Genomic DNA, 13,003 nt, shown 5'->3' on the forward strand with positions numbered 1-13,003 from the left:
CAACCTTTCTGAATTCTGCTTCAGAAAAAGCTCAACAGTACAAAGGCGAAAATCCCAACTAATTGGGGCCGCGGATAATTTGGATTCCTGAACGACTCGGACGCACCAGCGGCTCGTCATAATCACGTGACGGATGGCCACCCAAGGATTATCACAAACTGCCCCACACCGGTCCAACTCTAGTGAAGGCATTTACAGTGCACAGCTTTACGAACGCTTTGGATTTCAGATTTTGGACGGATTTAGCCGGGAGAGACAAATCCACAGTCCGGGGTTTTACTACTTTCGGATTTCGGACGTACCTAGCCAGGAAAGACATCTACACAGGCTAGCATTTCCTACTTTCAGATTTCAGATTAATCTAGCCGGGAGAGGACATCTCCAAAGGCTAGAATTTCCTACTTTCATATTTCGGATGAATCTAGCCAGGAGAGACATCTCCACAGGATAGGATTTCCTACTTTCATATATCAGACGAATCTAGCCGGGAAACATTACCACAGCATAAACTGCCGCAAGACAACTACCTGCAAATTGGGTGTTACCATGACATTCTGTGAAACATAACAGAGATTCGCACGTGAAAGGTGCGTACCTAAGCGTGGCTATGTATCGCAACAGGTTTTTCCACCCACTCCGATTGACTCTCAAACATGCCCAAACAAAAACCAAGTGACAGGTTTAAACTTGCACTCGATAATGTTCAGTGTTTATGCACGCTAGGTGTGGCCTATATGGGTTTTACGGGAGACCATAAGGTCAGACTGACATTGTAAATTAATTATGAATATACCGTGGGAAACTTGAGCAACTAGGCTGTTGCCTGTGTTGTTAACTACAAGTGCCACCTCAAAGTATAGCACAGTATAACAGAGGTCGCAACCGGGTACCCGATACCCGTACCCTACCCGATACCCGGCTACCCATACCCGGCCGGGTACGGGTACCCGTTTGCGACCCTGGTGCGGCCGGGTACGAGTAAGCCGTGAGTCACTGGTGAGTAACCATTTATCACTCATTTCCCAACGTCTTGTCTCTTCTCACAATTCAAGTTCCTAGAATCAACCCACCCGCGCCTGCAACATGGCTTCATCCCAGAGGTCGCAATCGGGTACCCGTACCCGTACCCTACCCGATACCCGGCCGGGTACGGGTAGCCGGATATCGGGTAGGGTATGGGTACCCGTTTGCGACCCTGGTGCGGCCGGGTACGGGTACGGGTAAGGAATCAAAACCCGTTTGCGACCTCTGCAGTATAAGCAGTTGTATTCTGTAATGGTGACACCATTAGTGGCTTAACGATATACAGATGTACCATTGAGCTGTTAAGCCAGACATTTGCGTCACGCAATAACAACAAAGGACATGATTTTAAATGGACCAAGAATAATTGTTGTTTATGCATTTCAATTCATAGTTTGTCACTGCACATTAGTACAAACACACACGTGCCCTAATTGACACAAATGATAGAGAGAAAAAATATCAGAAGGAAAATGCCATACGATTTTTATTTGTTTCCATAATATAGGTTTTTGGGTTAGATCGCGTAAATATAAAAGTGTCGTTGAACCCGCCACCACCCGAAACAGCTAATTAGTAAGGTTTGTCACGAACAAAAATGCCAATTCTTTACTGGTACAGCACACCGGTGTATTAAGAGAGTAAATCTACTACTACATTTACAATTTCAAGAGGTTTAAATTCAGGTTTCACTTTATTTTGTATTATTACTTTTCTATCTACGTGACTTTACCGAAAGAACCAAAGAACATGTTCTCAAGTTGAGCGAGTTGATCGTCTGTCGGGTCACCGAGTACTCCACAAAAATGTAATCCGGCAATAAAATCTGCCAAAACTTGTTCTGAGAATAAAAAATAAATACATTTCCTTGCTTTTGGACACATTTTCGACACCAGTGCACATGTTAAAAACCAGAAAATCGAGTATAGACAGGGGGTCACTTTAAGGGATCTCTAAACACAGGCTGATTTATTGCTCCGTGGGAATTAACAATTGAAACTTCATTTGATGACACGATGCAAAACATCGGTTGTATTCATCTTCTTGGTTCTTTCCGTAAAGTCACGTAGAATGGAAATAATAAAATAATAAAAGTAAAACGTAATAAAATAATTCTCTGGTGAGAATTATTTAATGTTTAATTTGTATTATTGTATTATTTCCATTCTACGTGACTTTACCAAAAGAACCAAGAAGATGAATGCCTGCAGTCACGAAAGCTTTAAATCGAAATAAAATCGGTTGTATTAATTGGGAAAAGACAAAACAAAAACGTCTAAATTTATCACGCATTACTTTGCAACTAAATCCATTCAATGTGTAACACTCTATAGAATACTGGATCATCCTCACCATTAGCCAGGCTCAATCCACTTGTGGTTAAAAACCTCAACATGTGGCCGTTCCTCACGGTCTCACGCTGCAGCAATTCATCTCTATCCTTGGGCTGTCACTCCATCGCCATCTCGACCAGCGGCCGTCACTATTCTAGTGACGCGTTCACTCGTTATGTCTCCAATCTGCTTTTGTTCGCGGATTCCCACGATACTATGCTCAACCCTCCCTGTAATTCCAATGATGCTAGTTTTCATGCTTACTAGGGCACTTTTGAACACTTGTTCCGTTTCCTTAGCCAATGTCCATGTTTCTGATCCATATGTCAGCGTTGGGCTTGGTGGGATGGGGCTCTACCGATTTCCCCTGGAGAATGGGACCAACAAATGTCAACACAATTTTCGGAGGGGATCCAACACCTCCGATTAGCACGGTCGGCTACGTACGATGCGAAAGAAGTTCAACATAAATACATAACAGGTAATACTCACCTATTGAAAAATATACTTCTTTAGGCATATGGGTGTGTTGATATCCAAGATAAAGTCTTTCCATTATTAAGTCTATAAAGTCACTCTAGCCTGCTTTTGCACACCTCTTCATTTCACAATTGTCTTCACTGACCGCCTTAAATAAATTCCATAGGTACACAAACTATGTGTTTTCCAGTCACTTCCCTCCAACAGACACCTTGATTGATGTTACATGACTTTTGTTTGCTCATATTTATCTTGAGCTCATTGATCTCCGACAAAGATCAATGGAAAGCGGTTTGTTAGGAGCAAATCAATAAAGGAGATTAAGGAACAAAGATATAAGGGACAAAAGGGATCACCTGTGATGCTTCTGTTAAAGCAAAATAATTCAAGTGGAAATGGGTACGCTGCAACATGAGAACTCATGAGAGGTTGACAGCAGCGGACAGCGGAAGAGAAGGTGAGACACAATGTTGGTGTTGACTGCTTCAGCACACTTCACATGTAAAGGACAAAAACACGGCCGACTAACTGTTGCAGTGACAAAAGACAAACGAAATAAAACACTGAACCAAACTGAACTTCATCCTGATAAACCAGCGCAGACATTGCTGGGTTCACACGAGGTAGGATCAATAGGTAAGGCACAGGTAGGCATGTAGGTGTGTCTGTGTGCGCACTGTGCTCAGGGAAATTAACTTTCCTGAACACAGATTTCACAAAAATCCGATGAGTAAATACACCCCCGTCAGACTCCTGTGGACAATGTGGGTAAAGTTCACAACATTCCATTGAACAAGAAACAATTATTCTCATTGGATGGCTTCAGAAGGAAAAAAAAACCTAAACAGAAGAAGCTATTAACACAGCAGCAGAGCATTCACTGAAACCAGTCGGCACACAATCATGTGAATGTCACTGCCGTCATATGCTGCGGCAAACTCAATACTTTCATATGAACTGCAAACGTATGCTAAAGAACATACACATTGGAACTGATGACCATTCAAAATCTCAAGCTACAAGACAAAAATATGTGTGTACACACTGCAACCACAAAAGTGTACAAAATAACGGAGAGATTCACGTAAAGCGTATTAGCTGTGCACAAGTCTCGATGGATTACTTCACACACTTGTTTGCGTAGGTGCATACCAAAATGCACCAAGTTAAAAAAATATGACAAGAAAAATATTTTTCTAAAGCAACGCATGCAAAAATGCATCATGCCTGTGTTAAACAGCTGTTAACAAACACCGAATACCCCAAGTTGAGCATTGAGTCACGTTTTCCGCCAGTGTATTTGCTCCACACTGTGCAGCTAAACCATTGAATTGTAACGCCTAAGTTGATTTACGTTCGGAGCAAAAGACCTTCGCAAGACTCGTGGCTTGGGAAGGAGACTCATTTTAAACGAAATGTTGACCACAATCATGTTGTACTGTACACAGTGTGTACATTGCATTTATTGGCTTTTTCCACTTTCGCCAGGGTGCGATGCAGTCTACTGCAGTGCGGCATTAATCTTCACTGCCACGACAGAATTTGGGTCACAAGAAGCCAATCTGAAGGAAACATCTTCTCCAAAAGGTAACCCTTGAAATTGTAAATCCTTTTCCTGTTGATTATGTTAATGCAGCTGGAATGAAACTTCTCCAATGCACCACAACAAATCAGGTAAAATACAAGAAGCAACCTAAAGGTGAGTAAATATATGTGACGCTGTCTCCCCAACAGACCTGGTCTTCACCTGAGGACGGCTGCTTGCGTTGTGGCCGAAACGTCATGATAATTATTTTATTATGTTTAGTTTTTTTATTATTTTATTACTTCCCTTCTACGTGAATTTACCGAAAGAACCAAGAAGAGAAATATATGTGTGTTTAACCGGAAGTGGGATTCCTCTTTCCGTCCGGCTTTGGGTGTCACTCCACGGCAAGTGAGTTACTTGGTTCATTGATGATGGGGATACAGTAGCATAGTTGTAAATGTTTAGTAAGAAACGTGAACCCACTTAGAACTTTAGGCTGACCCTGCCTAACGAGTAAATCCGGTCAACTTCCAGTCCATAACTTTTGTCACCTAAGATTCAAATGGTGGAGAGGTGGGGCAGCGGTTAGTGGCACTGTGCTAATAACCCTGCAGCCTGTGTTAAATTCCCAACCACGGCTAACATCAATGGAAAGTGATGTGAAACAGTACAGTGATCCCTCGTTTATCGCGGTTAATGGGGACCGGAACCCCTCGCGACAGGTGAAAATCCGCGAAGTAGGATTGGCCCCCTAGGAATTTCCGTATATGTGTGTGTGGGTACCAGAATGTTTAAAATATGTATATTTATACTTTATATATATATTTTACTTAAATCTATTTAATTATAAAACCTTAATATTATACATTCACTCTCTCTCTCTCTCATACGATACGTATTATGGTGTTCTACACTCATCAATGACAGTAGTATCTTGAGACTTGACTCCAGTAATGACGACGACGACGATGACAATGACGATGACAATGACGACGATGACAGACCTGTGCAGTTCGATGAATGTGATGATGAATGACGATGATGATGGTGTTACTGCACAGGTATAATGAGGCCTTTAAATCAGTTCGAAAAATCCGCGATGCACTGAGGCCGCGAAACTTGAACCGCGAAGTGGCGAGGGATTACTGTATTAGACATCTGTCCACCCCTTTCACCATCCAACCATGACCATCGTAGTGAAGTATGGTCAAATAAACCTCATTCAGAGTCTGCACTGGCAAAAGGCGGTGCCTCATCCAGCAGCGCCTTTACAAGGAGCTGCCAATTATTTTTTACAAATTTGAATAAACGTTTAATTGTGTGGTGTTTCAGATATTTCTAGTTGTAAGAAAAGATTCGACTACAACTTTATAGCCCTTCTAGAATATTATTAATTACATAACACACTCAATAAATCTTCTTTTTAAGTACGGTACTGTATTATATTTGAAGCCCCAAATCACTTCCTGAAAAATCTCCACTGGTCAGACGAGGCATTTCGAAATGACAAACATCTTCGAAGGGGAGGAAGTTACAAAAAATGTAACAAAAGAAAGCATTCAAGGCAAAAAACCTGCATTCGCATAAAACCTCATGGAACGCGAAGCATGTACAACAAGAAGCCTGTAAGGCTGCTATCAAACGAAAAGTAACAATCCTACACATTTATATGGTTTTCATCACACATGTCCAACCTCTCCCGATGAAGTGGAAACCAGTCGCCAAGTTACTCCCAAAAGAAACATGGCAACAGGAAACAGGAAGGGACACCGTATACTCTGGGCGCATTCATATTTGCCTCGCAGACAGCCATCGACTCTTAAAAGTAGATGGCTGGAATCCTGTTCTTGTGCCATTTTAACGATTTACTTTTATTAGTACTGGCACAGTGATCAATGTACAACTGAAGGAAATAATTTAGATCTATTTGTCAATGCATTGCTGGTTGAAGACCTCCCCGTGATGGTCGAGGTTGTTTGACCATACTTCACCACGTTGGTCAGTGGCGAGGGGGCCAGGACTGGTTCAGATAGAATTCACCTATTATGTTGTTCGCTGTGGCTGCGAATCAAACTCTGATCGCTGGGTTGATGGAGCAGTGTGCAAACCACTGCACCATGGCTCCACACACAATTACTGAAGTAAAATTATTCAATATTATTTGCTTACAAAATTTTGTTTGATTTTTTTTATTGCATGCATTTACAAGAGAACTGGCAATGACTTATTTTTTTTTTAAATCCACAATAATATGCAGTATAACCGAAAAGCAACATGTATATTGATTAAATGCAACACATTGCAACACATTCTTAGTAGAACGTTACTGTATTATGAAGGGGATTTTAAAAAAATAAGCACATTTTTAAGGGGAAGTGGCATTCCTATTTATCCCAGCGTGACTTGATGAAGAAGCTAAATTGCTGAAAAAACGGTTCTAAAATATTAATAAAGTAAAGGCTACTGCAAAAACATTTCATCATGCTTTGTGTTAGGGACATTGCTGGCTCTATACTACAACATCCAGATTCTTAAGGGAGTGTGCATATAGAATCAGAATGTGGCAATCCAAATTTAACTCGTGTCATTTCAGTATGTTGACAGAAAATGTATAGAGGAATTTGTTTTTCTATTATTAATTTCACGAATGACCTTGCTCACTGCTGCTCTGCAGATTACAGCAAATAATACCCTTAACTGGGCGAGAAGCCATGGGGGCTCTTGATTTCCATCGGCAAGGGTTTGGCTTGGTTAACCTTAGTCTTGCACGGACAATCTTTTCCACACATTTCTGTATTTGCAAGTTAATTATCATATTTGGTCTCTGGAGAATGACATTGCCACACAACCACTTATTCTTGAAAATATTACCTGTATATTTACGTACTGTCATTCCTGTACTGTGTTCTTTACGGTTTCATGTTTGTAAACTCACATTTAATTGTCTGAAAGGTTGTGTGCAGGTGCCGTTAGGAAGCATTCATTAAGGTCAGCATGGCATGTCTATGATTTACCCATGCCAGGTAAATATAATTAACACTGATATTCATGGCTAGTAATCGAACCCATGTTACCAGGATCATAATGCGGTGCGCCAAACATTCCGCCACCACTTTCGATCGAGTTTAATGTCAAATAGCAATGCCGTTTACCACTCGGCGAAAGTGAAATCACTACGGCACTTGTGCCAGGCTAGGTGCACAGCAACAAGTGGCGGTGACCTCAAAACCGCGCTTGTGCTAGGTGCACTTTGAGATCTTGTGGAATGGCAAAGGCTCTCTGGCACATCACAATGCAGGTAATATGGGTTCACTGACTGGAGTGACGGGAAGATGCAGGAACATTTGCATTTGCTACCAAGGTGCACGATGAAGCCAAAAAAATAACAAGTAAACACGTAAAAACAAAGTTTTTCACTATAAATCCTTTATATGCGTGGCGGCTAGAGTCCTCTCGTCCTCTGGCTTGAGATGGCTGCCACCTATGGGTCAGATGATTGTCTGCCACCATTAAGCAATTGGTAATTAAATATTTAATTTGTTTTCCCTAAAGTGTAAAATTTTGGAATTTTTTTTCACGAAAATTAATTGTCACACAACGAGTCTGTGTGGAAAATGTCAGCTCGATTGGATCACGGGAAGTGGGTTAAAAAACGAGCGAAAGATTTGCACGGTCCTAAGCAAGCAAGCGAACTTAATATAAAGGATTTAAAAATATATTCGCCTGTGGAGGACGCGGGGATCGATCCCGCGACCTTTGGCATGGGAAGCGAGGGCGCTACCAACTGCGCTACTCCGCCACGGCCTGTGGAGGGGTTATGCTCTGGGCTCTTACACTGTGACGTTCAGCCAAAGCCATGAATGAGTTCTATTTGAATATATGTAAAATAAAAAAAATTTGCCTAAAAAGTGTAAAATTTTGGGAATTTTTTTTCACGAACATTAATTGTCTCGCACAACGAGTCTGTGTGGAAAATGTCAGCTCGATTGGATCACGGGAAGTGGGTTAAAAAACGACCGAAAGATTTGCACGGTCGTAAGCAAGCAAGCACGGAAGCAAGCAAGCAAGCATGCAAGCAAGCGAACTTAATATAAAGGATTTAAAAATAGATTCAATCCAGTCTTCCAGACTATATGGGGTAAATTGTTAGTGAGCACCTTTTAACTGCCAATTTGCACATGAGGAGAGAGTGTGGTCCGCATCAATGCAGGCTATCTTTGTCTCTCCAGTGCGGATGCTGACGCACCTCAACAGGCACTCATTTAAGGGTGGGCTGATCTATAAGATGCCAAGGACAAGTTAGGATACTACTCCCCACCACTGATGTCTATGGCCAGGAATCAAACCCAGTTTACCAGATTCGTAGCAGAGCGCTACCCCACCCCACCACCACCACAGTACGACATACAGAGCCCACCTCCCTACATAACATACATACAGCCAAGCACACACTGCCCCCCACCACCACAGTACGACAGAGCCCCCTCCCCCCACACACACACAGCCAAGCACACACTGCCCCCCCCCATCCACCACCACAGCATGACATACAGAGCCCCCCACACACAACCGCATCCCCCAATCCCCCAGCACCCACACAGACAACACACACGCAGCCCCCCACATATACATAGCGCACCCCCCACCACAAAAGCCGCCATTCACTTCTAAGTGACCACGACGTCAACTCAACGCTTGTACCAGGCTAGGTGTACTTTGAGGCTCGCTGACAGGTCACGGAACAGACCCAGGTCTTAAAGGTTTGCTCCCCACCACCACCACAAACCACACAGCCCGCTAAAAGACAAAGACCTCCCTGCGTATAGCCTTTGAAACAGGCTGTTGGGGCAAGTGCTGTTAGCGAGAACCTATCAAGGCAGGCACGGCACACGAGGGGGGGTGGGTGGCCAGCACCACGCCAGCCCCTACACACACACCACAGCCCCACACACACACACACACCACACAGCCCCCCACACCACACAGCCCCCCTACACACACACACCACACAGCCCCCCACACCACACAGCCCCCCCCATACACACACACCACACAGCCCACCACACCACACAGCCCCGCCCCACACACACACAGCCCCCCACACACACAACACACAGCCCCCTCCCCACACACACCACACAGCCCCCCACACACACACCACACAGCCCCCCCCCCCACAAACACACCACACAGCCCCCCCCCCACACACACAACACACAGCCCCCCCCACACACACACCACACAGCCCCCCACACACACACACTACACAGCCCCCCACACACACACACAGCCCCCCACACACACACACAGCCCCCCACACACACACACCACACAGCCCCCCACACACACACACCACACAGTCCCCCCCACACACAGCCCCACACACACACACCACACAGTCCCCCCAACACACAGCCCCCCACACACACCACACAGCTCCACACACACACACAACACACAGCCCCCCACACACACACCACACAGCCCCCCACACACACACACCACACAGCCCCCCACACACACACACCACACAGCCCCCCACACACACACACCACACAGCCCCCCACACACACACACCCCACACAGCCCCCCACACACACACACCCCACACAGCCCCCCACACACACACACACCACACAGCCCCCCCCACACACACACCACACAGCCCCCCACACACACACACAGCCCCCCCCCACACACACACAGCCCCCCACACACACACAACACACAGCCCCCACACACACACACACAGCCCCCCCCACACACACCACACAGCCCCCCACACACACACCACACAGCCCCCCACACACACACAACACACAGCCCCCTCCCCACACACACCACACAGCCCCCCACACACACACACCACACAGCCCCCCCCCCCCACACACACACCACACAGCCCCCCCCCCCCACACACACACCCCCCCACAGCCCCCCCCCCCCCACACACACACCCCCCCACACACACACACAACACACAGCCCCCCCCCACACACCACAGCCCGCCCCCCACACACCACACAGCCCCCCACACACACACACACACAACACAGCCCCCCACACACACACAACACAGCCCCCCACACACCACACACAGCCCCCCACACACCACACACAACCCCCCACACACACACACACCACACAGCCCCCCACACACACACAACACACAGCCCCCCACACACACACCACACAGCCCCCACACACACACACACAACACAGCCCCCCAAACACACACAACACAGCCCCCCACACACCACACACAGCCCCCCACACACCACACACAGCCCCCCACACACACACACCACACAGCCCCCACACACCACACACAACCCCCCACACACACACACACCACACAGCCCCCCACACACACACACAACACACAGCCCCCCACACACACACACACCACACAGCCCCCCACACACCACACACAGCCCCCCACACACACACACACCACACAGCCCCCCCCACACACCACAGCCCCCCCCCACACACCAAACAGCCCCCCCCCCACACACCAAACAGCCCCCCCCCCCACACACACACACATAGCCCCCCCCACACACACACACAGCCCCCCACACACACAACACACAGCCCCCCCACACACAACACACAGCCACCCCACACACACACAACACACAGCCACCCCACACACACACAACACACAGCCACCCCACACACACACACCACACAGCCCCCCACACACAGCCCCCCACACACACACACAACACACAGCCCCCCCCCACACACACACAACACACAGCCCCCCACACACACACACAACACACAGCCCCCCACACACACACACAACACACAGCCCCCCACACACACACACAACACACAGCCCCCCCCACACACACACAACACACAGCCCCCCACACACACACACAACACACAGCCCCCCACACACACACACAACACACAGCCCCCCCCACACACACACAACACACAGCCCCCCACACACACACACAACACACAGCCCCCCACACACACACAACACACAGCCCCCCACACACACACAACACACAGCCCCCCACACACACACAACACAGCCCCACACACACAACACACAGCCCCCCACACACACACACACAACACACAGCCCCCCACACACAACACAGCCCCCCACACACACACACAACACACAGCCCCCCACACACACAACACACAGCCCCCCACACACACACACCACACAGCCCCCACACACACACACCACACAGCCCCCACACACACACACCACACAGCCCCCACACACACACACCACACAGCCCCCACACACACAGACCACACAGCCCCGATAAAACACACAGACCACACAGCCCCCCACACACACACACCACACAGCCCCCCCCCACACACACACCACACAGCCCCCCCCCCCACACACACACCACACAGCCCCCCCCCCCACACACACACCACACAGCCCCCCCCACACACACACCACACAGCCCCCCCCACACACACACCACACAGCCCCCACACACACAACACAGCCCCCACACACACACACCACACAGCCCCCACACACACACACCACACAGCCCCCACACACACACACCACACAGCCCCCACACACACACACCACACAGCCCCCACACACACACACCACACAGCCCCCACACACACACACACCACACAGCCCCCCCACACACACCACACAGCCCCCACAGACACCACACAGCCCCCACACACACCACACAGCCCCCACACACACCACACAGCCCCCACACACACACAACACACAGCCCCCCACACACACACACACAACACACAGCCCCTCACACACCACACAGCCCCCCACACACACACACCACACAGTCCCCCACACACACACACAGTCCCCCACACACACACCACACAGCCCCCCCACACACAACACACAGCCAGACACGTACCGCACGATGTGCTTGACCACCTCGAGCGCGTCCCTGAGCGGCCGCGCGCTCTGCTCGATGCGCCTGAGGGCCACGGCGAGCGTGAGCACATCGAACGAGCCCCCAGCGCTCGCCTGGAACCGCTGCCCGCCTCCCTCGCCCTGGACCCGGCCAGCGCCGCCACGCCCGCCCGCCTCGCCACCCCGGCCCGTGCTGCCGAGCCCGGTCTCGGGCGCGCCCTCGCCCGCGGGGCCGCGCATGCCGAGCCGCCCTAGCGTCTGCTCGTCCTCGTGGCCGTCGACGCTTGCTCGCTTGCTGCCGTTGTCGTCAACGTGGGAGGCTCATAGCGTCACGAGGCTTCGGGACGGAGCGAGCGAAGAGGACGAAGCCGCGTCCCTCTCCTGGAGGAGGCCTCTCTGGCCGTCGACTCTGGGCTTGCCAGGCGTGAGCAATGGATGCTCGAGCGGGAGGCGACGTCGGATCGGGTCGGTATTGTCGACGAGCTCCCCCGCCCCCCACGCCCTTGGGGTGAGTTGGCTCGACGCTCGATTAAGTGCACCGATTTGTCGGTGGGGGTTGGGGGGGAGGTGACATCAGCCTGAAGGGAGTGCGGATAAATGAATATGCGGTTAAGTGAGTATGTGAGGATAAAATAATACAAATTAAAAATAATAGAAATACAATTATAAATCACGACGTTTCGGAGGCAACATAAGTCTCCGTCATCAGGTCACCCTGATTTATAATTTTATTTATAT

The 13,003-nt window shown here is 48.6% G+C and overlaps 1 protein-coding gene across 3 annotated transcripts in view; it reads right to left on the minus strand.

Annotated features, from left to right (window-relative positions):
* Positions 1–12,732, minus strand: part of ZFYVE27 (zinc finger FYVE-type containing 27) — a 55,080-nt gene extending 42,348 nt beyond the window's left edge. Inside the window, exon 1 of one of the 3 annotated variants that reach the window (XM_078593172.1) lies at positions 12,267–12,722. In XM_078593172.1, the coding sequence (XP_078449298.1) occupies positions 12,267–12,505 (239 nt within the window). In that variant the 5' untranslated portion in view covers positions 12,506–12,722. Of the gene's footprint in view, positions 1–12,266 lie in introns of all 3 variants that reach the window. The other 2 variants (XM_078593173.1, XM_078593174.1) reach the window with 2 other exon arrangements.
* Between the last annotated feature and the right edge of the window lie 271 nt (positions 12,733–13,003).

This window comes from Lampetra planeri, chromosome 4 (genome assembly GCF_965212315.1).
Source record: "Lampetra planeri chromosome 4, kcLamPlan1.2.h2, whole genome shotgun sequence".
Lineage (NCBI taxonomy): Eukaryota > Metazoa > Chordata > Hyperoartia > Petromyzontiformes > Petromyzontidae > Lampetra > Lampetra planeri.